The following is a 27,229-nucleotide window of genomic DNA, read 5'->3' as shown; positions in this document are numbered from 1 at the left end:
GTTGCAAGAAATACCATTTGACCCAGCAATTCCATTACTGGGAATTTACCCCAAAGAAACCATAACTGCCACCCAAGCAGATATATATGCACATCCATGTTTATTGTGGCTTTGTTCATAATAGCAAAGAGCTAAAAACGTCCCTATAACATTTTATATAGTATCCATAGAATGATGCTATTCTCTTTCAATACATATAAAGAACCTGTAATTCACTCATCCAATGATATTTTTTTTGAAAAATTTAGAGCATAGGGACACTGAGAAAGGAAAAGTGAAATTGACCCTCACATCTAAGAGTATCTTGAATGTGAAATTCCTTTGATGAGCATAAACCACTGTGCAGATTATTAAAATCAAGCCAGAGCTCTCTAAAAAGATGATGGTCAAAACGATACTGCTCCACAATCATGCCACAACATATATAAAAACAAAGATACTATCTAATAGTGAAAATAACTAAGGCAATTCTACTTCTAGCTAATTTAATACACTCACTCCAATGACAAGCCTGGTCCATTCATTAGACATTTAATTTGTGTCCTCCCAGACAAATATCATTAAGGGAAAGAATTACCAATTGACACTCACTTTCTGACAGTTTCAAATCCAGAACAGACTCTGTTTCCTTGAATTTTCCTTCATTCAACTAACACAAGTCTAAATTTAAAAATAAATCCTCTCCCTAATGAGAGACCCAGTGGCTTCTCAAAGCTTTAGTCACACTTGAATCTATCAGTAATAAAACCTGGATTTATTTAATTACATACGAATTTCCTGTGAACTTTGAAAGGAAGTTACTAAGAGTTCTATACATTCAGGGATTAACAGCCAGGAAAAAAAATTTAAAAATAAGATTCTTTTTGGGGGCATGAATACTTAAGAATGTAACTGCTCTTTGCTAAATAAATCAGAGTATTTAGCAAGAAATTTTAACTTACAGTATCATAAATGTTTTAATCTGTCACATGTGTATACCTACTATAAAAAATATCTGGACAAATATTCACTCTTTCCTCTCAAATAAAGTGAGTGCCTATGAAGGAAAATGAATTCATTGTTCAAGTGAGTATAGATATTTTGCAATGACACACATTTACTTTTAAAAATGTTATTTTGTCCTATGAAATACTAATAAAATAGGCACCTACGCTCAAATAAAGGTTCCTTGATTCTTAACTAATTACTCTTTTAATGGTACCTCTTGAAAATACAACCAACCGGAGTAAACCACAGCTAATTATATTTTAAAGGCGGATTTCTAAGATTTAGTTCAACAAATGCTGTTATGTGCTTGCCAGAGTGAAAATTGTATGGTATTTATAATAAAGAATTCCAAGATGGTTCTTCAGTTCCCCAGTCTCTATAAATACATACCTCCAACTTCTCAAATCCAAATCTAAGTGTTGTTGTAAACAGATTTTACAAATGTAATGCTGTTTTGTGCTGTCGAGTTGCTTGCTACTCATAGCATCCCTATGTACAACAGCTCTGAGGCCTGCTCTATCCTGGCCCACCTACCCCCATTAGCCCAGTCAGTAATTCTATCCATCTCATTGAGGGTGTTCCTTTCTTGTGCTGTTCCTATACCCTCACCAGCATGATAACCCTCCTAGCAGTATGCTGAAAGTATATCAGATGAATCTTCAGAATCCTTGCCTTCAAGAAGCAGCCTGATTTCACCCTCTCTAGGACGAACTTCCTTGTTCTCCTAGCAGGTCATGGTATATTCAATACTCTTCTTCAGCACCAGAGTTAAAAGTCATCAATTCACCTTCTATCATCCAGCAAATGTAATACAGATTCCATTTAAGCTATTTTTAAATCAATACGATTATTCAAATGGCTTCCAGCTTTTCTTGTGAACTTTAAGCCCTAACATAGAAGTGACAGACAAAGGCGGCTTAATTATAAAACTTCTGAGGGGATTTGATGCATGAGAAACTCTTTCTGTCTGAAATACAAAGGGTGTGTATGACATCTAATAGCTGATACTGGTTCTCAGTGGATAACGTGCAAGAATCTGACTCAGAACGTTCTACAGCTGTAAGATACTAAATCCTACCAGGCCTGAATGATGCTTCAAGGGAATGTGGAGGCTCAGATGAGACTGTAGACCATGGCTGTAACAGTGTTAGATCCTGAGTAGAGAATCTAGCTAGGCCATGCCAGCCTCTTGAAAGAACACCTTTAGATAATAAATGTGTGCACTTTTAAGCTAATAAATTTGATGCCGTTATTACACAGCAATAGCGAACATTAGTATTGTTGAATCAACCTACAGCCTTCTTCATATTATGAACAACCTCAAAACCAAAACAATTCCTAACGTTTTAATTCTAATTCATTTCTTTGTTATTACATGCCTTTAAGTCAACTCATAGCAACACTATGAATGACAAACCTGAATCCTTTCCTGTGCCATCCTCACCATCTCAGATACACTTGAGACCACTATTTCAGTCACCGTGACAATCCATCTCATGGGGAGTCTTCTTCTCCTTTGCTGACCTTCAACCTTTTAAAACATGATATCCTTTCTAATGATAGCCTCTCTGAGCAACATGCCCAAAGTTTGAGAGACAAAATGATACCATTCTTCCCTCCTAGAAGCACTGTGATGACACCTTTTCCAAGAAACACCTGTTTCTCTTTTTTGGCAATAGAAACAAAAATTCTCAGCACTGGGCCAACTGGCAGCATCATGATGGATGGTGAAATGACTGAGATTGTTTACAGCTTTAGTTTGCTTGTCTCCACAGTCAACACTCTTGGCACCAGCAGCAAAAAAAATCAAGAGACAAATTACATTGGGAAAGTCTGCTGTCAGGGACCTCTCCACAGTACTGAAGGGAAACGAAGTTAGTCTTGAGACTAAGGTGTGCCTGATCCAGGCAATAATCTTTAAAATTGCTTGTTATGCATCAGAGAGCTGGACAAGGACAAGGGATGATAGAAAAAGAATTGATGCCTTTGAGCTGTGGGGCTAGACAAGAGTTTTGAATATACCATAGACTGCCAGGAAAACAAATAGGTTTGTCCTAGAGAAAGAAGGTAAAGCCAGTCTGCTCCTGGATGTAAGGATTCTGAGGCTTCATCTGACACACTTTAGGCATGTTGCAGGGAGGGACTAATTCTGGGAGAGGGACCTCATGCTTGGAAGGGTGGACGGAAAGAGAAGGAGAGCATCAATGAGATGGATTGATACAGTAACTGGGGTAATGATGGTAGATGTGTCAGAGACAGTCAAGTTGGCACAGGATAGAGCAGGTTTCAGGCTGTTGTATACAGAGTCACTATGAGTCACAGGGGGTATTAATCATAGAGTTGTATAATTTGATGGGGGGGTGAAAGAAATTAGAAGAATCTGTTCTTGAAAACAATGTATTTTAATTTTATAAATAAATTAATATTTAAAAAAAGAAAAAAATTATCAAAAACATAACAATGGGATATTCAATACTCTTCTCCAAGCCTTCATTGTGGCAATCTATCTTGTTGGGAATCTCTCCTTCAGTGATTCTCAATCTTTCAATCCATGACATTCCTTTCCAGTTAATACCCTCTCCCAACAACCTGTTGAAAGTATGAGAGACAGCTTTTTGCCATCCTTGCCTCCTAAGAGCACTATGGTGGCACCTTTATGAAGACATGCCTGTTCAGTCCTTGGCAGTCATGGAATGGAATGTTTAGTTGTCTTCTCCAACATTAGAACACAAAGGCATCCATTCGTCTTCTCTCATCCTTACTCACTGTGAAGCTATCAGATGCAGAGAAGTGATTGAAAAGACCATGCTTTAATTATGCATATCTTAGTCTTCAGATTCACATCAGATTTACATGCTTGTCAATATTTTGGAGAAACGCCTGACAATGGACTTGGCCAAAACACTATGTCTGCTGATTTCCTGAGCTCTAGCACCAACGGTGTTGCTTGTAAAGGTACAAGAGCACTTCCCCAGGTTTCCAGGCCTGTAAATCTTTATGGTAATCACTTTCCCTTTCTCTTCTGGTGGGTATTAAAACAAATTCTTATTGAATAATCATATTCTCATTAATAATACAATATGAAAAATGCCATTTGAGCACATAAGTAATAATTTTCTACATGATGTAGCCTATGATAAAATCTTTATTAGGGTGGTTGCTGTTGTTATGTGCTGTCGAGTTGCCTGCAATCCATAGTGATCCTCTATACAGCAGCTCTGAATTTTGCCCTGTCCTGAGCCAGTCTCACTAATTATGACACACCAACTCCCATTGTCCCAGTTACTGTATCAATCTACTTCATCCAGGGTCTTCTCCTCTGCTGTCCCTCTACCCTTCTGAGCATGCTGTCCTTCTCCAAGGACTGGTCCCTTTTAGCCATGTGTCTAAAGTACATGAGACACAACTTCAGAATCTTAGCCTCCAAGAAGAAACTTGGTTTCACCCTCTCCAAACAGACTTGTTTGTTATCCATGGTATTTTCAAGACTCTTTTTCCAACACCACAGCTTGAAAGCATCAATTCTCCTTCTGTCATCCTTTGTTATTGTCCAGCTCTCTGATTCAAAGCAAGTAACTGTGATGACCATGGCCTGGATCAGGTGCACCTTAGTCTCTAGAATGACATAGTTGTGTTTCAGTATTCTGAAGGGGTCCCTGACAGCAGATTTTCCAAATGCAATTTGTCTTTTGATTTCCTGACTGCTAGTCCAAGAGTGTTACATAACGCTTATTTTAAAGCATAATACCCCTTTTAGCCAAGAACCATATGAGGAGGCAGTACTTCGAACAAGTCAGGCAAACACTATTTTCCCTTATCTTTTCCCTGACGACATTTTTGGGCTTCAGACCACCTTATTCCTCTTTAATGTCTGTTATCAGTTTCATCAAGGTGCTAGTGTTAAAATAGTTTGAAGAAGGAATATGTTTACTTTTCTCCACTTTGGAGTTTGTAGGGCATACATATTGCTGGTTTACAGCCCGTTGAGCAGTCCTGTATGCCCAAAGGTAGGAAAAGCTTTCTTTGAATTCCCTCTGTTTCACTGCTGATAAAGGACTTAAACACAGAAGGAATGCACCAAAACAGTTTTCAGAAGCTAAGGAGGGTGGTGTGCTGTACTAACAATCTTATTTAAATCTCTCACCAACTACACACAGCCATGTGCATGATAAAGTTATGGTGTCTGCCTGAAGAGCTTTTACACCAGGGAAGCACCTCCTCTCATCTGTTCATACTGTCCAGTTCACATTGTAAGGAATCAAAGCAACTTTGTAATGCTAGGGTGGTACATACTTTACTAGGCTGTTAAGATAAAAGGTAGTGGTTTGAATCTATGAGCTACTCATAAAAGAAAAATAGACACTTTCATACAGATTTGCAGCCACAGAAACCTATTGGAGGGCATTCATAAGTAGGTTTAAAAATGGATGTTTAAACTCTAATCAGATGAAACTGATGATTATGGAACAATCTACATCAATTATTAGTTGCAATTTTCTAGTAATCGCCTATCTATAAATCAAGGATGACCTTATAGTTGTTAAGTGCTATTGAGTTGATTATGACTTATAGAGCCACTATAAACAACAGATCTGAAACCTGTGATACCCTATGCCATCTTTATCATCTCTAGCACACTTCAGCCTATTTTTGCAGTTAGTATTCCAATCGATCTTATTGAGAATTGTCCTCTCTTTTGCTGATCTTGTACCTTCCCAAGAATGAAATACCTTTCCAAGGAATAGCTCCTTATCAACATGCCCAAAGTATGTGCCATGGAACTTTACTATCCCAGCCTCTAAGGAGCACTCTGGCTGTACTTTCTCCAAGCCATATCTTCTTTTTGTTGTCCATGTCATTCTTTTCTCCAGCACCACAAAGCCAAGGCATTCATTTTCTTCTGTTATCTGTATCATCTCCTGGCTCTCAGATACATATCAGATGATTGAAAAGGCTATGGCTTGAATCAGGCACATATCTGTCTTTACAATGACATCACTACTCATAAGGACTTTGGTGAGGTCCCTGACAGCAGACTTTCCCAATGCAATACCTCTTGTCATCTTCTGACTGCTGATATCCAGGGTGCTGATTGTGGGTTCACATAAGGCAAAACAGTTGGCAACATTATTCTTTTCTCCATTTATCATGGTGCTTCTTGTTGGTTCAGTGGTGAAGAGACTGTATAGCTACATATGTAAAATCTATATTGAAGGCTGTATATAGTCCCTGATCTTCTTTAGTAAGTACTTCAGATCATCCTTCCTTTTAGCAAGCAAAGTTGTGTCATCTACGTAACACAGGTTGCTAATGAGTATTCCTCCAATTCAGAAGTCACATTCTCCTTCCCCAAATCTAGCTTTTTAGATGAATTGTTCAGCATTTATATTTGATAAGAATACAGAAAAGATACAGCTCTGATGCACCTTTCTTGATTTGCGTTTTCTTCTCCCTCCCTCCTTTCTTTTCTTCTTTCTTTCTTCCTTCCTTCCTTACTTCCTTTTTCTTTCTTTCTTTTTTCTTCCTTCCTTCCTTTCTCTTTCTTTCTTTTTTTCCTCTTCCTTGACTTGATGCCTCTTAGCTGTGGTGCTGTTCTTTCTTTCCTCTTCCTTGATTTGATGCCTCTGAGCTGTGGTGCTTGAGAAGAGTGTTGAATATACCATGGACTGCTAGGAGAACAAACAGGTTTGTCCTGGAAAGGGTGAAACCAGGTTGCTCCTTAGAGGCAAAGATTCTGAAGCTTTGTGTGACATACTTTGGGCATGTTGCAAGGTAGGATCAGTCCTTGGAGAGGGACATTATGTTTGGGAAGGAGGAAGGACAGTGCAAGAGAGGAAGACCTTCAGTGAGATAGATCGATTCAGTGTTAGGGGTACTGGGAGTAGGTGTGTCATAGACAAGTGAGGCTGGCACAGGATAGAACAGGGTTTAGGGCTCTTGTACATAGGGTTGCTATGAGTTGTACGCAACTCGATGCACATAACAACACCATCACCTTGATTTTAAGACATTCAATGTTCTCTTGTTCTGTTTGGTATAGGTATAGGTTTTGTACAAGCACAACCATTTTGTGTAACTGCTCTGGAATTCCCATTCTTCTCCCTGTTAGCCATACTTGTTGTGATCCACACAGTCAAATGCCTTTGTACAGTTAATAATTTTTGTCATGTTTTGCCACCGTTAACGGCACATCAGATCAAGGTCTCATAAAAGGGCATAAGAAATACCCTATTTTAAGTTAGCATATAATATTTTTAAACTCTGGTCTTTATTACAACTGTGAGGTTTTCTTTAAAATTTGAACAGTCCCATGCAAACTAGTTAGGTTTTGAATATGTACCCTTAGTTTAGGATCAAGAAGCCACAGTTGCTTAGTGAATTATGTGTTGGTTTGTTAACTAAACAGTTATTGGTTCTAGTCTACCAATCTCTCAATGGAAGAAAGATATGCAAGTCTCTTCTAGTTAAGATTCACAGCCTAGGAAATGGGGTGGAGGGTCAACATGAGGCAGAATCAACTCAGGAGCTGTGAGTTTTATTTTAGAATACTCTTAAAATAAAGTCTCAGAAAACGAAGGAAGAAGCTTCACTACAGTCAAACTAATTATACAGTCAAACTAATTTCACAGTTATTTAGAAAAGAGAAAATAGAGAGATAAAATTGAGTTCATATAGGGAAGAGTGAAGGTTAACATGCCTATAGGTCGGCTGACTTATACTTTAAAGAAAAATATGCTGACAATGTCCAAATTTTCTACCTATGCTATAGTACATGCTTAGATTAAGATTTTTTTTTTTCAATACAGAAAATCATTATTTTCTAAACTTGTTAGTTTTATTTCTTAGGCCTGGAATTCCTTAGAGGATGGGATGTAGGAGCTTTAGCATTCTCTCTGGGCAGGAATGGCCATTCCTCTTTTGCTTGGACCTTTTTTATACATTTTACTATTTCACTTGCACACTTTTCTTTTTTAATTAATATTTTTATCATTCATATATATTGTGTTTCATACATGTACATGGTGTTTAATACAATCTTTAATTTACATTATATTTTGTTCGTTAATATTGTGAGGTTTTTCCTTCATACAATCAACTTACTAATAATTACATTTGTAAAAGTGTGTAGGCAAGCTACTTCATGCTTCATGCCCTAATATTCCCTTTTTAGATAGTCCATTTCTGATCTACCCATCCCTATCAAACCAGTCCTAAGTGAGAATCAACTCAGTGGCTGTAAGTTTGTACTGAAGTAACTTGTGCATTGCTGTGATGCTAAAGGCTAAGCCACCAGTGTGTAAAATGCTACATGGATCACCGATGGTGGGCAGGTTTTAATAGTGCTCCCAGGTTAAAGCCGACTAGAAAGCATGAAATGCCATCTACTTCTTAAACAGCAAGCTTCTGACAACCTTATGAACAGTAGGGGAATAAGGACAGTTACATTACTAGAGGTAGAGCCCAAATTGGAAGTCCATCAAAATAAGAAAAAAATCCTTTACTAATTGGAACATGCAATGTATGAAGCATGAATGTTCAAAAGCTAGAAGTTGTGGAAAATGAAATGGAATGCATGAACCTCACCATTCTAGACATTAGTGAGATGAGATAGCCTAGCTTTGGCCACTTTGAATCAGATAATCTTATGGTGTACTATGCTAGGAATGAAAAACTGAAGAAAAAATGGTGTTGCAGTCATAGTTAAAAAAATAATTTTAAGTTTTATCCTAAAGTACAATGTTCTGTGAGTTAGGGTGTTATTCATACACATTCAAGGACAACTTGTTAATACGAATATTATTCAAATATACATTCCTATGGTTAAAGCCAAAAAGGAGGAAACTGAAATTTTTTACCAAATTTTGCAGTCTCAAATTGACCAAGTGTACAATCAAGATGTATTAAAGATAACTGGTGAATGGAATTCAGATGTTGGAAAAAATGAAGAAGGAACGGTTGTTAGAAAATATGAATCTGGTAACAGAAATGAGGCTAGAAAGAAAATGATTTAATTTTGTATGTTTAATGACTTATTCATTGCAAATGGCATATTAAAAACACACAAATTACAACTTTACACATGGACCTCACCTAATGGACTATGTAGGAATAATATTTACTACATCTGTGGAAGGAGTCATTGGAGAAGCTCAATTATCAATAGTCAAAACTAGACTGGGGTGCACTGTGGAACACACCATCAATTGTTTCTTGTTGTTAGGTGCTGTTGAGGTGAATACAACTCATAGCAACCCTATAAACAAGCCATCCTTACACCTCGTGACACGCTGAGAGGCAACTGCAATAGTCACTGTGTCAATCCACCTGTTTGAGGGTCTTTATCTCCTTCACCAATCTTCCACCCTTCCTAGTATCATGTCCTCTCTAAGGAATAGCTCCTTTTAGAAACATGCCCAAAGTATGTGAGGGGAAGCCTCATCATTCTTGCCTCCACAGAGCATTCCAGCTACACCCTCTCCAAGGCGTATCTGTTTGTTTTCTTTGCCGTCCATGGTATATTCAGTACTCTTCTCCAACACCACAGCTCAAAGGCATCAATTCTTTTCCTGTCAACTTTATTCACTGTCCAGATCCCAGATGCATAGCACGTGATCAGAAGGACTATACTTTGGAGATGTCCCTAACTGTAGATTTTCCCAGTGCAATGCATCTCCTTATTTCCTGACTGCTGGTATCAGGGGTGTTAATCCTGGATCAAAGCTAGATGAAGCTGTCGACACTTTCAATTTCCTCTTCATTCATCATAATGCTGCCTGTTGGCCCAGTGGTAAGAATCTTTGTTTTTTTGACATTGAGATGCAATCCATTCTGAATGTTCCATTTCTTGATCCTCTGCCTCAAGGCCTCCTCACTTACATAAAGCACTGTTATGTCTTCTGCATGTTTCATATTATTGATGAGGCTCCCTCCAATCCTGATGTCATGTTCTTTATAGTCTCCTTCTCAGAAAATTTGCTAAGCATACAGATTGAACGCCAATGATAGAAATCCAGATGAGCTGTGGGATTACATCAAGGATATCATCCATGAAGAGACCAAAAGTTTATTGCAAAGACCGAGAAGAAACAGATGTCAGAAGAATTCTGAAAATTGCACTAGATCATCGAGAAACCAAAGCAAAGAGAAAACAGGCTGAAGTAAAAGAGCCTTGGTTTCAAAGGGAAGCTTGAGAAAACAAAGCAAAATATTATTATGAGATATGTAGTGCGCTGAAATTGGGGGATAAAAAGGGAGCAGCTTCCTTGGCATTTCTCAAGCTGAGAAAGCTGAAAAATAAATATCAGCCTTGAGATACAATATTAACGGATGCCATGGATAATATGTTGAACTATTCAGGAAGCACTGAAAGAAAACGGAGAAAATACAGAGTCACTGTTTAAAAAAGAACTGTCTGACATTGAAAAAAAATTCAGAAAATGTCATATGAAGAAGAGTCAATGATAATAAAGGAAGAAGCTGAAGCTATACTGAAGTCACTGGGGGATAAAAAGGCCCAGGAATTAATGGGCTACCAGTAGATATGTTTCAACTAACATACACAGCCCTGGATGCACTAGCTAGTCTATTACAGAATATTAGTAAGGTGACCAAATAACTGGAATAGATCCTATTTGCTCCCATTCCCAATAAAGGTGATACAACAGAATGTGGGAACAATCAAATTATATCATTAATATCACATGCAAGCAAAATGCTGCTGAAGATAATTTAAAAATGATTAGAATATTTCATAGGTAAAGAACTACTAGAAGCTCAAGCAGGATTTAAAAGAGGCCGTGGCACCAAGGGTATCATTACTGATCTAGATAGATTCTGGCTGAAAACAAATAATACCAGAAGACTATCTCTTTATGGTTCATTTTCTATGCAAAGAAATTTGACTGCATAGATCATAACAAATTATGGCTAACACTTAGAAGAATAGGAATCATCCCAAAACACTCAATTGTGCTCATGTGAAAACTATATCTAGACCAAGAGGCTGTCTGCAACCAGAGCAAGGGAATACTACATGGTTCAACACTAAGCAAGTTATGAATCAGAATTGTATCTTCTCTTCTTACCTAATTTGCATGCTGAGAAAATTATTTGAGAATATAGAATCTTTGAAAAATATAGTTTCATGGTCAGAGACCATGACTCATCAATGACCTGCATTATGAAAATGGCACAACCTTGCTAGCTGAAACTGAGGAAGACTTAAAGCACTTGCTGCAGAAGATCAAAGAATATAGCCTCTACTGTGGCTTGCTTTTTAACATCAAGATAACAAAAATTCTTACCACTGGACTGATAGGCAACATCATAAAAGATTAATAAAAAAATGAAGCTGTCATCCTACTTGGATCCATAATCAACAGTCTCGCGACTGATGTTGTTGTTCTGTGCCGTATGCATTTCCTTCAACACATAGTGATCCTATGTACAACAACCCTAAATCCTGCTCTATTCTTTGCCAATCATATTGTCTGACACACCAATCCCTATTATCCCAGTGACTGAATCAATTCAGCTCATCGAGGGTCTTCCTCTCCTGTGCTGTCCCTTTACTCTCCCAAGCATGATGTCCCTCTCCAAGGACTGGTCCTGCCTTGCAACATGTCCAAAGCATGTCAGATGAAGCTTCAGAACACTTGCCTCCAAGGAACAGCCTGGTTTCACCCTCTCCAGTATAAACTTGTTTGTTCTCCTAGCAGTCCATGGTATATTCAATACTCTTTTCCATCACCATAGCTCAAAGGCATCAACTCTTCTTCTATTTTCCCTAGTCATTGTCAAGCCCTTATTGCAGAGACCATGGCCTGTATCAGGTGCACCTTAGTTTTCAGACTGACACTGTTGTTCATCAGTACTTTGGTGAGGTTTCTAACAGTATACTTTCCCAATGCAATGTGTCTTTTAATTTCCTGGCTGCTGGTACCAAGAGTAGAGTGTTGATTGTAGAGTCAAGCAAACTGAAACTGTCAACAATCTTGATCTCTTCATCGTCTAACATTATGCTACCAATCATCCCAGTGGTGATAATCTTTGTTTTCTTGTTGTTGAGCTTCAATTCATATTGAAAGCTGCAGTCATTGACCTTATGCAGAAAGCACTTCAAGTTCTCCTCAGTTTCAGCTACTAGCAGTAGGGAAATCAAGAGACATATTGCACTGGGAAAGTCTGTAGTCAAAGATTTCTCCAAATTATTGCAGAATAATAAAGTTAGTTTGAGAACTCAAGTGCATCTGATTCAGGCCATGAATGGTTTTCCTGATTACTTGCTATGCATCTGAGACCTAGACAATGAATAAGGGTGACAGAAAAATTGATGCCATTGAGCTGTGATGTTGGAGGAGTATTGAATATCCCATGGACTGCCAAAAGAACAAATATGTCTTGTAAAAAATGAAGCCAGAGTGCTCTTTTTTCACATAATTTGGGCATGTTGCTAAGAAAGGCTATTCCTTGGAGAGGAAGATCATGCTTGGAAAAGTACCGGGTTGGAGAAACGGAGGAAGATTCTCAACCAGATGGACTGACACAGTGACTGCTGCAATAGGCTCAAGTGTGTCAGAAACGATGGCAAAGGCTTGGACAGGGTTCAGATCTATTGTTTATACTTTTGCTTTGGGCTTTAGTCTACCTGTGGACACCTAACAACTGCAACATCAAACCAGCACTCTCAGGGGACAAGCATGTTCCCTTCTCTAAAAAAATCTTCTATCCAACTTGGAACCTTTGAGCATCATCATCACGTCTCATTTTTTTCACCCTCTGTTTCAAAATGCAACTGAAAGATCTTACAGGTATAATGGAGTAAGGCCCATAAATGAAGTCTTTAACATAAATATTATCCAAAGTTTGAGTCTCTATATTCATTCAACTTTTAATTTCTTCCTGTCCTTACTAAAATCTTGATTAAACTCATGAAAGGAATAGAGGTTGTAAATAAGCAAAGTTAAATCTTTGCCTTAACATCAGCATATTCTTATCCTTTGGGGGGAAAAATCAGAAATCTAGTTTGCTGCTAGGGCTTGATAACTTCTAACATACATATACTGCATACAAAATAGGAGCAGTGACTGGTTCAAACAATACACCATCTTCTTGCTTTCTATTTATTCCTTCGTAGACACAGTGAATTTATCTTAATGATAGCTTTATGGATAGCTTGGTAGGTCAAAATCTTTTGTCACCAAGAATAATACACATGTCTCTAAATATCTTCAAGCTGCCAAATGGTTGGTAAAATCTGCATTTAGTTAATAATTACAAGAGGGCTCCATCATTTCCTCCTATGTAAGAGACATTTCATCTTATGCCCTGTAGACATTGTGTCAGAGGGAAGACGCAATACAACTGATGAGAAATGAATGACATTAATCTTTAAACCTGAGGCTGGAACTGCACTGTCTTTTCTTCATCACATTTAGATGGCAGATGGACTATGAAGTACTTGATGAAGTTCAGTGGGTCTTTCTTTCAAGAAGCTATTTAATTCAAATACATTAATAGAGATCAGACCAGATAATATTTTCTTGTCTGTCAAAACAGACATTATGCCCACATTTCTTTCTACTCAGTTCCTAAATAAATCAACCACGAATTGAAAAAATACATTTTCTTTACTCTCATTACATTCACATGCATACATTTAAAAGAGATTTTATGATACTGAAAACAGAATCTTCTTACACTTTGTTATACAGTTTGTATATCTTATGATGAAGTTCAAGTTCAACATTTATTCCTCATACCAAACGGAACACTATACATTTTTGTTTTTATTATTTTTTATTTCTGTTAGGTTATCTTTTTAAATGTGATCTTTGTCATTGGAAGTTGGAAATACTATTTCTGACAACAATAATATCAAAATATTATTGCTGCAACAGTGTAAGTGGTACATATTACTAACCATCAGGTTACACTCCCACACACATGAAGCAAAGACATGGTAAGTGCAGTTCGTCCGAAGTAAAAAGTGTTAAGTTAGAGCTTACGTGAACTACTGCATTCAGAAATAGCTATCTCCATCTTTACACAATACAATATCCACCTGACCAATTTCATCTGTACTTAGCTTTATAGGTATATTACTTCTGTGTTTTCCAAAAATGATCATACATTCAAAAATCAAATTTAATTTGTGTTAATGCTGCACTATGCTAATCATCCTTTCATAAACATGCACATTCACTCTAAAAGTTTGTAGAACTAGGACCAATTAATATTAAAAATCAAACAACTGTTATTCAAATATTGTTAGATAAATTTTCTTTAAAGGTCAATGATGAGAACCTCACTATTCATATACCCTTTAACTTTATTCCCTTTATTCATGGGCATAGTTCAATTACCCTTCTTTCCTTTGTTTTTACGTGTTGTCAAATTAGAACCAGTTTATAGCTGACCTTCCAGGGGTTATCAGAGGCTTTAAGTCACTTGAGAGGAGACTGTCCATCTTTCTCCTGGGGACCACCTTGTGTATTCAAACTGATTATCTTTGGATTGGGAGTGCAACTCTTTACTGTTAGTAATCCAGACAATTCACATAGATGTCTATACATCTGTTTTAAGACTTGACTAAAGAAATTCCCTTAGAACAATGTCTTGGCATCTTGATGGTGCTTAAAAAGCCACAGAAAATTTAGAATAAAAAAAGATTGAAAAGTACTATCTTATTCTTTCAAAATCTAATGAAATTAAAAGAAAAATCCTTTAGAGTCAAATCTTTGAAATTATTTGAACATGTATGTGTATGTGTGTGTGTGTGTGTATACACATATATATCCTTCAAGTTGAGCACAACTCATAGTGACCAATGAACAAAAGGCTTCTCTGTAACTATTGACATTTATCAAAGTTCATATAGTTTCTAGAGTGTTTAGGAAGTGGATGCCACTCCTGCTTCTAAATTTACACACACACACAGACACACACACACACACACACATATATACATGTATATGTACCCACACACAATATACTTGGAAGCAGGAGTGGCATCCACTTCCTAAACAACATGCCTCTGGAAACCCTATGAATTTAGAGAAATATTGAAAGTTATAGAACATGTCTTTTGTTTATAAGGTTGCTATGAGTCATGCTTGACTCGATGGCCATCAACAACAACACACAAGAACACAATATAAAAGACACAGAACTACATACACACACACACACACACACACACACACAGCCCACAGCTGACCCTCCGGCAGATTTCCAGTGGCAGTTACTCCTTGAATAAAGGAGACTGCCCATCCTTCTCCCTTGGAACAGCTGGTAGATTTGAACCCCATGCCTTTGGGATTGCAGAGCAGCTTCTTGCCACTAGGCCACCAGAGCTCCAAAGACATGGGGTTTGAATCCACCAGCTGCTCCATGGGACACAGATGGTCAAGCTCCTCCCATGTGATTTACTGTCTCTGAAAATGTGCTAAAAAGTCACTTATGTGTTAGTTCCAACTAGAGAAGAAGCAATACTTCAGTCCCATAGGCACATGTTCAAATTCACCAAATGGACCATAGAAGAAGGCTTGACATTCTCCTCCTGCGTCTTTTACCACCCCTGAAAACTCACAGGAGGGTCAGCTATGGGTCATGTCTGACTCAACAGCACCCAACAACTATGTGTGTGTCTGTGTGTGTGTGTGTGTGTGCGTGTAAAACAAAACAAATTAGGCCCTTTTATTTAACACTGCTAGGGATCCAATTCTCTCATTTTTTTTAATGAAGAAATGATTGTTATAGTAAATGACTTTTCTTATGTTTTCTGCAATGTATATAAAAATGTAAGTCTGGTTACTTATACTTACATATAAAAATGTTAAGTTCTGGTTGTCAGAACACTTAATCTGGGAAGAAAATTTCTTTTTCTAGACCTAGACTTCAAGACATATAATAGCAATCACCTCACCATTATATAAACCTATTACTAGTAATTTACACTCTTTTTAAAATTTTTTTCACATTCTCTTGGCATTTAACATTTTCTTACTGACTGCAAATATGAAAAATCTATCAGAACACATGTGTATGCATAATAAAACAAACAAAACCCTTTTGAAACATCAACGGATTATTAAAAACTAGCTAAAGTGCTTTTGATTCATAAGCTTCTCCCATTTCAGACAACGGTCACACACCTTAATTTTTCCGTTCCAGCTTTGTATCTTGAGATTCGAGCCATAGACAGAGGAACTGACAAGGTGTCTAGCCAGCGCTTCTCATATTTTGGTTCATTAGCTGTGGGCGAAGAAGGTGATGATGGGGCCTGCACAAAATAAATGAGAATCAGTAATTGTAGTATCGGCTAAGAAGAACCATAGACAGAAAAATCTATCAGTAGGCATCTGAAACATCATATTCTAGAAATGCAAATCAGATCTATTTTAACTTATAAAAGGTAAATGTAATGATTTTCTGAAAAATTTAGGAAAAGATAGCTACTCTTCAGCTTGAATCTAAGCAATTTTATCATGTTCATTTTCATATTGATAATATTCTAACAGATCTCTTAGTCATATATTTATACGTATGAACAGGTAGCAAAGGCAGCAATATTTATTCACTGGATAAGAGTGTCTTACCCAGAAGCAGAACATTTATAAGAATAAAGGAGAGATGCTTTTCTGTAAAAGGGACTGAAGATAAAAGGAATATTGTATGGAAACCAAATGAACTAATGCAAACATACTATGTTATTAGAAAAACATCTCATATACACCCAACTTATAAAGCAAGCAAGAGATTACTTCTGGTGAAGAAAACAATGTAATATATTTCTAGAATGTTCTCAAGGAGGTACTGTTCATTGCCATTACTTTTTTTTTAAAGCCCATAACTGATGAATTAGTGATTCATCTCAACTACTACCACTCTTATCTCATGATGGATGTTTATTTTACATTCATTTGGAGACATCTCAAGCATCAGAAAAGAATCTTACACTTGAAAAGACAAATTTTCATCACACTCTAGCTCACATATAGTTGTTGCTGGTGTTAGGTACAGCTGAGTCTAACCAACTCATAGCTGACCGACCCTCCAGTAGGTTTCAAAAGAAGTCACATGAAAGAAGAATGCTCATATTTCTCCCAAGAATTAGCCAGTGGATTTGAGCCACAAACCTTTGGGCTAACAGTGCAACTCCATAACCACGATCTATCTCAGTTTAAGTATAATAATTATCTAACTTGACTATACTCAGAACACTGCACTTAAGTAGATGAGGAAAATAATTGTCTAAAAGAAATATATGATTAGGTATTATTTACACGACAACAGTCCAGAATAAGAGATATATAACAAAGTGGACTGGAGGGCGAGGAGGGAGGGAGGAAGTTGTGTAACAATAAAAGTATCTTTTTAAAAAGAAAAAGTTAACTGGGTGAGTAAGGAGGAAAATGTGCAATAATGAATGAATGGAAATCCAAGTTTTCTGCAAACTTTTTGATAATATCAATTAAAAAAACTTGAAAGAAAGAAAAAAACAAACCTTAGATATCAGTATATTATCATTCCAAATTTTAAAGGAAGATTTTGAGGAGATAGATCAACAGTGTTCATGCTATAGGATCAAAATACAAATATCATTTGATTTTCCTACACTAACTTAGGAAAGAAAATGAAAAATCAATGCAATTTATAAAAGTTCCTCCAAAAGTTAAAATAGGCAGAAACAAACCTATCCTTCGGTTAATATCAGTAGGCAAAGAAAATTCTATAACACTGTTATAAGAAATGAAAAGATATTTATTATCTTTTATGTAAGTATGTAAATAGAAAAAAATCTAAGCTTAAATAATGGAAGACTTAACACTGTGAAAATGTCAATACTACAAAGAGCTCTCTCTATATATATAATCCAATCTTGATCCAATCCCAACAATACTGTTTAGGAAAACAGAAAGATGAATCTCCAACTTTATTTTGAAATGAAAGAGACTTCTTAAAGCTAAAGAAATACTGCAGAATAAAAACAAAGTAAGAAGTCAATACTCCCCAATTTCAAACTTATTATACAGCTAAAGTAAGAAAAACATCTAAAACTTGTTCCATGAAAGACACACAGAACAATAGAACAGAATTGAGAACTCAGAAGTAAATGTTTTCATTTAAATGTGGCTGTTTTTTGAAGACAAGTCATAATTTCTTCAATGCGGAAGCAACAGTCTCCTTAACAAATGGTGTTGGCAAAATTGATTATCTATTCACAGGAAAACTACACAGAATGAAAAAACCTAATTAAAAGGGAATTAAAATCTAAAATGTTAGAGAAAAAATTCTAAAATACATTGAAGTTAGTATTAGGAACAAAAATAGAGGACCTAATTTTCAGCATAATAATAGCCTATTGAATATAAATAATAATGCAGACTAAAAATATTATTTTGATAACTTAGACCTCCTAAAAGTTAAATACTTATTTTCATCTAAAGACTAATAAATAAGTGAAAATAGAATCTACAAATTGAGGAAAATAAATTCTCTAGAAATGGGCTTTCTAACAAATGTCTAATCTTTAAAACTCAGAGAAAAAAAAAATTAGACAAACAACCCAAAGGAAAACAAACAAAAAATGCAAATAGTTTTATCAAAGAAGATGTTCTGATAGCAAAAATGTGAGTTTTACTCATTGATAATCATCCCGTGGGTTTTCTGAGAGAGGAAATTGCACAGAAGATTGTTTCTTTCTCTCCCATGCAGCTTTTGGTGAATTTGAACTATATGTCTTTGGGTTGGCAGTCCAATTTCTTACTACTAAGCCATCAAAGGTCCCCCTCTTTAGTCATTAGTGAGAGAAAAATAAACAACACAATGAAAAACCATGGCACTTTCACAAAAAATATTATGATTAAAAGAAAATTGGGGGGAACCCCAAAACCAACTTCTACCCAAAACAAATAGAAAAGAGACTAGAAGTCATTGTATGTACTTCTGGTAGAAATGTGGGAAAAGATATGGTGCTTCCTCAAAAAGTTAGAACTGCAAATACCTTATTATAATCCAAACCTCTTTCCCTTTCCAAGCATACTATATATTAAAGAGATTTAAGGACAGCACAGATAGAGATAAGCATCATTGTTCATTAAAGCATTATTAACAAAGATAGAAACAACCCAAGTGTCCATAAAAGACACATGGGTAAGTATATTGTGGTACATTCATACAATGGAGGAGTAGGAAACTATAAAAAATAATGAAGACACAAAAAAATCTTACAATATAGATTAACTTGGAAGTCATTACACTAACAGAAAAATTCGGCACAAAAGAACAAATACTGTATGGTTCACTGAAAAATGTTAGCAATAGAAATTTATAAAGAAACTTTCAGTGTTGGTTATAGAGGACAGCAGAGGTTGGAAGGAGGATCCACTTCAAGACAGCAGACACTTGTTATTTTTTTAAGATATCAAAATGCAATGCCAAATAAGGATAAGGTCGGCACAGATTAACAAACGTAAATGAAGACAGTAAGGACACAAACAAAAAGGAAAACTTTGGTATATGATCTCTCTCTTTCTGTCTCATGGTTGTTGGGTGGGTCAGAATCACTTCATAGCTGACATTCCAAAGAGTTTCTGAGGCCATAAATTACACAAGAAGAGATTGCTCATCTTTCTCCCTTGGAATGACTTGTGGATTTGAACTGCTACAAAGGCGTGGTTTTGGCTTAGCTCTGCAACTCTCTATAGACCACACCACCAGAAATCCCTAGTAAATGCTATAATATACTCAATTTCACAATAGTAATAAGAATTAAAAAAAAGGTATGTGATTACAGAGACAGAAGTGTGTGCATATATGTCTATAGGAAGGTATAGGTGAATATATCACATGTAGGTGCAGATCTATCAATTATTGTTGTGAGGGCTGTGAAGTAGTTTCAGTTCATAGCCACCCCATAAAGTACAGAACAAAACCTTGTCAGATCCTTGTGACATCTTCCCAGTATATGATGTGCTTTACCCAAGCGGACCAATGTTGCCGCTGTTGTTGTGTGCCAGTGAGTCAGAACTGACTCATGACTGACCCACCAGCTGGTTTCCAGAGGTAGTTATACAGAAGAGATTGCCTCCTCTTCTCTTACAGAGCAGCTGATGGATTCAAACCTTATGACTTTGTGATTGCTGGGTTGCTTCTCACCACAAGGCCACCAAAGCTCCACATATGTGTGCGTTCATGTATATGTGTGTTTGTATATAGATATATATACACACACATATACATATACACGTATATATGCATTTGTGTGTGTGTATACACACACATATACATGTACTGTATATGCATCCAGTGATTTTATAAAGCACACAGAGGACCCAGCTATGGGTATTATACTTGAACTCAAAGAATTGGTTAATTGAGCAAAAGTACTTAGGACTATAATTTCCTAAGCTAACATAGTCAAATGGCATAACATAACTGATCAAGTTAATGTGATGCTATTAAGTATTGTTGAGTTGACTTGGGCTCATAGTGACCCAGTGAACAACGTAACTGAACTCTGAGCTACCCTTTGCCACCTTTATCATCCCTGGCAAATTTGGACCCTTTGCCACAGCCACTATCTCAATCCATCCCAGTGAGTGCCTTCCTCTCCCTGACTGACTCCCACATTCTCAAGCATGACATCCCTTTCCAAGGAACATCTTCTCTTAACACCATGTCCAAACTCTGTGAGATGAAGCATCTAGATTTCTGCTTCTGGAGCTCTCTGGTTGCACTTTAAGACATATCAGCTTCTTCTCTGCCAATCCATGGGATGATTTTCATTCTTCTCCAACACAACAACTCTAATGTGTTGATCCTTCTCTTATCATTCTTATGTATTCAGGCTCTCATACACACAGCAAATGATTGCAAAGACAGTGGCTTGAATTAGTTGCACCATGGTCTCTAAATAACACCACTCACTGCTCTTGAGGACTTTGGGGAGGTTCCTGAGTAGATTTTGACAAGATCTTCTGATCTTCTGATTGCTGGTACCAAGGATGTTGATTGTTGGATCCAAGTAACAGGAAGTAATTAGAAATTTCAATATTTTATCCATCTTTTATGATGTCGCCTATTGGCCCAACAGTGAGGATTTTTTTGTTTTCTTCATGCAGCTATATAATCCAAAATGAAGGCCACAGTCCTTGATCCTCTGCAGGTAGAAGTTCAGGTTCTCCCTGCTTTCAGCATGTAAAGCTGTGTTATCTGTATAATGCAGGTTGTGAATCAGTTTTCCTCCAAACCTGATGCCACTAACTTCTTCATAAACTTCAGCTTCTCATATGAATTGCTCAGCATACAGAATGAACAGGTATGGAGAAAAATAGAGACCTGAAACACACATTTTCTGGTTTTAAACAACACAATATTCCACTGCTCTGTTAGGAAAACAGCTGCTTGGTCTAGGTATTGATTTCATATAAGCATAATTAAGTGTTCTGGGATTCTTATTCCTTTCAAAGTTAGCCATAATTTGTTATGATCCACACAGTCAAATTCTTTTGTATAGTTAATAGAAGAGAAAGAGGCAATTGCATGTTATTCTCCGCTTTAAGCCATGATCTACATCCGACATCAGCAATGATACCCATGGTTCCACGGCCTCCTTTAAACCCAGTTTGAAGTCTCTGTCAATGTACTATTCTAGCTAGTTTTGGATTATTTTCAGCAATATTTTGCTTGCACGTGATATTATTAATATTTTTTTATAATTTCCACATTCTGTTGAATCACCTTTTTGGGAATGGGAACAAATATGGTTATCCTCCAGTCAGTTGGCAAGGTCTTTTAAGTTTCCTAGTTCAGACTGCTGCGCATGTACAGGGCTACATCTGTTAGCTGAAACATATTCACTGATATCCCATTAAGTCTGGGCTTTATTTTTGCAAATATCACTTGAATTACTTCCCTTATTATAATTGGCTATTTTTTACATGCTATTTCTTTTCTTAGTTTTGACCAATTCTTTTTTGTACAGTATTCCATATACTCCTTCCATCATCTTCTTTTAGTGCTTCTTGGATCATTCAAGATTCTTCCCAATGCAGCTTTCAGTATTGTACCTCAAGGATTCCATTTTCAGTTCTTTCAACTTGAGAAAGGCCAAGTATGTTCTTCCTTTTTAATTCTCTAACTCCACCTATTTGCATTTTCAATTAGAATATTTTTCTTTCTCTTTTAGAGCTGCCTTTTGAAATCTTCTGTTCATCTCTTTCATTTTGTTATCTCTACCCTTTGTTTCAGGGAGCTCTGGTGGCCTATTGGCAAAAAGATATGCTGCAGTTCCAAAGGGACATGGTTCAAGGCCACCAGGTGCTTTGTGAGCAATCCCCCCCAAAACACCTGATATCACTGCACACCTCATCTGGTCTCAGATCATTAGAGTTCAATCACTCAAACCTTTTCCTCAGGTGATTTTTAAATTAAGTAGAATAGCTCTGAGGTCATACTTTAATTCTTATGGACTTTTTAATTTTTTTTTCCAGCAGGAGTGGCATCCACTTCTGTAAATAGCTTGCCTCCAGAAAACCTATGAACCTGTAGAAAGGATGAAAGTCATGCAGTTGTCGAGGACTTTCGTTCATAGGGTCACTATGAGTCACCAGCGACTCGATGGCACTTAATAAAGACAACATTTGAACTCATACATGAGTAATTGATGATGTGTTTCACAGTCACCACCTGACCTGGTTTGACTGCTGACATCAAGCTTCTCCAGTAATTGCTTCCACAGGTTTAGTCAGTCTGATTCCCATGGAGTTTATCAGGTGAAGTCCATATGTATAGTTGCCATCTGTGTTTCTTCTAAAAACAGTATCTTCTGTGAATAAAATAAGGAACTCTGGGGGCTTAGTGGTTGGCAGTTGTCCTGGCAACCCAAAGGTACACAGTTCAAATCCACCAGTTGCTCTGTGGGAGAAAGATGGGCAATTTCCTCTCATGTGATTTATTACCTGTGAAAAGTTGATGAAAATTCAGCTATGTGTGTGTTCTAACTTGATGGTAAATAACAGCAAAAATATATGAATATAACTAAATATAAAAATATTCAATCATTTTATCGCTAGTTTCATTTCTCTCCCCATTTCAGACAGACATTTTAGCTAGTAGCATCTGGTGTTTTAACATTTGCCATCTCAGATACCACTATTTTCTCTAATTAGCTATGGGGCTTCTAAGTATCTAAGGTGGTTGTTATTATTCAGTCATTTCAGAGGTCCCAGGGTACAGAAAGGCTTATGTTCAAACATGTGTGTGTTATCTAGGTTTAGGAGTGGATGAGAAACTCAAATATTGAGGGAGAAAAAACCCACACAAACCTTTATACATACAATTTTTAAAAGAATTACACAAAACTGGGCAGAAATTTTACATTTGTTTGAATCCTTTAATTGTTATGGCAGGAACAAGGCTGATCATGGTCCAGAGAACAGTGCTCAGGGGACAGAACTGAATGTAATCAAGGACATGGTAACATATTCCTGAGTAGCTTCAGACTTACTAGGGATTGTTGCATCTCCCAATTACTTGAAAATTTCTGTTATTGTCATTATAGCTGAACCAAAATGAATTTGTATACTGGATATGTGAGGCACAAAGCTTGCTTTTGTTTGTCTTAGTTCACAGACCTTTATTTATATTATATATATATATATATATATATATATATATATATATATATATATATATATATATATATGGCAGATTATCCAGGACACTGGGCTCTTTGACAAGTGTGGCATCAGGATTGGTGGAAGGCTCATCAACCAGATGCATTAAGCAGATAACATAACTCTGCTTGCTGAAGCTGAGGAGGACCTGAAGTACTTGCTGCAGAGGATCAAGGATGGTAGTTAACATCAAGAAAACAAAGATCCTCACCACTGGGCTGATTGGCAGCATCATGATAAATGCTGAAGAGATTGAGATTGTGGACAGCTTCAGTTTGCTTGGCTCTACAATCAACACTCTTGGTACCAACAGCCCGGAGATTAAAAGACAAATTACATTGGGAAAGTCTGCTGTCAGAGACCTTTCCAAAGTACTGAAGAGCAAAGATGCCAGTCTGGAGACTAAGATGTGCCTGATACAGGCCATGATCTTTGCAATTACTTTCTATGCATCAGATAATTGGACAATGACTAAGGAAGATAGAAGGAGAATTGATGACTTTGAACTGTGGTGCTGGAGAAGAGTATTGAATATACCATTGATGGCTAGGAGAACAAACAACTTCGTCCTGGAGAGGGTGAAGCCAGTCTGCACCTTGGAGGCAAGGATTCTGAAGCTTTATCTGACATACTTTGAACATGATGCAAGGAGGGACCAGTCCTTGGAGGGGACGTCACGCTTGGGAGGGTGGAGGGAAAGCACAGGATAGGAAGACTCTTGATGAGATTGATTGATTCAGTCACTGGGTAATGGGGATGGGTGTGTTGGACACAATAGATTGTCAAAGGCTAGAGCAGGGTCTAGGTTTAGTTGCTGTGAGTTTTAGGTAACTTGACAACACATAACAACAGTAACAACATTGTATATGAGAGTTATATTTGAGAAACTGCACATAAACAGCATCATTTAGAGCTAAGTCTAATTTTGATGAGAAATTTTAGACTTCTAGGCACAGTGTGATGCTGAAAACCTATATAATGTTGTAGAGTAGGTATGTATATTTTGAATCTGCAAAAACAATGTTAAAAAAACATAAGATGACTGTTTTTATTTCTTTTTACTTCTAAAATAGACCCCCTAAAAATAGGCAAAGAGGACAGACTAGTATTTCTATCATACTCTGACAAATTATTTTACACTGTAGTAAGATAATGTCTCATCACCTTGAAACTCTATGTACTTTGTGTTTGACTCGCCAGTGCCAGTACAACACAGCAAGTTGAAGTTATGTAATTCTCATGCTAAGTCATGAACATCACTATTGCCTGTTTTCAGATGCTCACTCTTGAAACTCATGTCTATCTTGTGAGGGAGCCCAAAAAGAAAAGGAAAACAGTGGAAGGAGTGAACTGAACTCCTTCACACACTCTTAGTTGAACTGCCCAATGACAAGTAGTATCTGTTGTTTACTCCTGAAAAAAAGTCATCAAGAGAAGCTTTAAACTTTCAGTGGGGCCACCACAGGTGACAGAAAGTGGAAGAGGCAAATCATTGCTCCCAGCTTTATGTACACTGTAGATTCTTGGAGAAAACAGTAACTGTGTTAAAAATAAATGACAGAACAAGGGCCAAATTGAAAATAAAAGCAAAAGAACCATCCAGACACTGAATAATCAGCAAGCATGCTAAGAATGTAAAATCTAATTTTATTACCCAGCATTTTATTTGAAAGGATCATACTCCATAGTTGGATATACCAGCTTTTACGTTCTATGTTTCACATAATATTTCCTATAATTTCTTTTTATAATTATCACTTGGGATTTAGGAAATTAGTGTGGTTAAAACTGAGGCTTGCTGCATTACAGAATAAATGCTGTAAAATATACTTTTATTAGGAAAATTAAAACTACTTAGAATGTGTGAATTGGATTAAACATTTTAAAGTTCTGATGGTACAGTCCTTAGGAAATTACACTGCTAACTCAGGCCAAACCTCGGTGTGCATCTATCTGCAGCTCTGTGGGAGAAAAATGGGCAGTCTTCTCCTGTGCAACTGCAAGCCTAGGAAAACCAATGGAAGATCAAATAGAGTTGGTTCCAACTCTATCACAGTGAAAAGAGATCCTCTCGAAGCTTCCATTTGTTGTTGTGTGCTGTCAAGTCAGAACAGACCCATAGCTGACCCTCCAGTGCCTTTTCAGAGGCAGTTAATCTCACAGGAGAAGATTGTCCATCCTTCTCCTGCACAGCAACTGGTGGACTCCAAACTGTGTACCTTTGGGACTGCAGTACAGTGACACTAGGCCACCAAAGCTCCCTCTAGGATGTTATAAACTATACTGGTGACAGGAATTGTTGTTGTTATGTGTTGTTGAGTCATTTGGGACTCATAGTGACCCTATTTACAACAGTCCTTAAATCTGCTCTACTCTGAGCCAAACTTATTGTCTCTGAAGCACCTACCATCATTAACTCAGTCACTGAGTCAATCCAACTCATCGAGGGTCTTCCTCTCCTGCACTGTCCCTCCACCACCTCAGACATGATGTCTCTCTCCAAGGACTGGTCGGTCCCACCTTGCAACATATCCAAAATTAGTCAGATGAGGCTTGAGAATCTTTGCCTCCAAACAGTAGCCTGGTCTCACCCTCTCCAGGAAGAACCTGTTTATTCTCCTAGCAGTCCATGGCATATTCAAACTCTTCTCCAACACCACAGCTCAAAGGCATTAATTCTCTATCATCTGTAGTTATTGCCCAGCTTTCTGATGCATAGCAAGTACTTTTGAAGCTCATAGCCTGAATCAGGCTCACCTTAGTCTCCAGACTGACATCGTTGCTCTTCAGTACTCCAGAGAAGTCCCTGACAACAGACTTTCCCAAAGCAATTCGTCTTTCGATTTCCTGGCTTCTGTTACCAAGAGCGATTGTGGAGCCAAGCAAACTGAAGCTGTTAACAATCTCAATCTCTTCTTCATTTATCATGATGCTGCCAATTGGCTCAGAGGTGAGAATCTTTGTTTTCTTAATGCTGATCCTCAATCTACATTGAAGGCTGTAGTCCTCACCTTCTGCAGCAAGCATATCAGCCCCTGCTTATTTTCAGCAAGTAGGGTTGTGTCATCTGCATAATGCAGGTTGCTGATGAGATTTCCTCCAATCCTGATGATACATTGCTTCTCATAGAGCCCAGCCTCCCAGATGATTTATTCTGCATATAGAGAGAAATGGAATTCTCATTCTTCTCAGAGTTAGTCACAGTTTGTTGTGATCCACACAGTCAAATGCCTTTGTGTAGTCAATGAAACAGAAATAGACAAATAGTCCTTTGGTACTCTCTGCTTTCAGCCAAGATCCATCTAACATTAGCTATAATATCCCTAGTAAATCATTACTTAGGCTAAATTTTCCAAAGTCTTGTATCTATATAATGAGTAACCTGAAAATTGGGTAGTCTATTAGGCCTTGGAATCAGTGAATGCAAATTTATTTGTAAAATTTGATTAAATTATTGATACTGAAATGGCGAGATTAGTCTGTATTACCTAAGTGGGCATAAAATGCAATCATACTTAGCATTATAAAATAGACACATGAAGAGCTTAGATAAGAAACAT

The 27,229-nt window shown here is 37.1% G+C and overlaps 1 protein-coding gene across 1 annotated transcript in view; it reads right to left on the bottom strand.

Moving 5' to 3' along the window:
- Window positions 1-27,229, bottom strand: part of SNTG2 (syntrophin, gamma 2) — a 644,399-nt gene that overhangs the window by 321,456 nt on the left and 295,714 nt on the right. The window contains exon 9 of the mRNA XM_006882917.1: window positions 16,143-16,270. Coding sequence (XP_006882979.1) covers window positions 16,143-16,270 — 128 coding nt within the window. The remainder of the gene's footprint in view (window positions 1-16,142; window positions 16,271-27,229) is intronic.

The sequence above is a fragment of the Elephantulus edwardii genome, unplaced genomic scaffold (assembly GCF_000299155.1).
Source record: "Elephantulus edwardii isolate Elephantulus edwardi_28Jun2011 unplaced genomic scaffold, EleEdw1.0 scaffold00025, whole genome shotgun sequence".
Taxonomy (NCBI): domain Eukaryota; kingdom Metazoa; phylum Chordata; class Mammalia; order Macroscelidea; family Macroscelididae; genus Elephantulus; species Elephantulus edwardii.
Note: the sequence above shows the minus strand (reverse complement) of the source record. Positions and strands in the feature narration are given on the sequence as shown.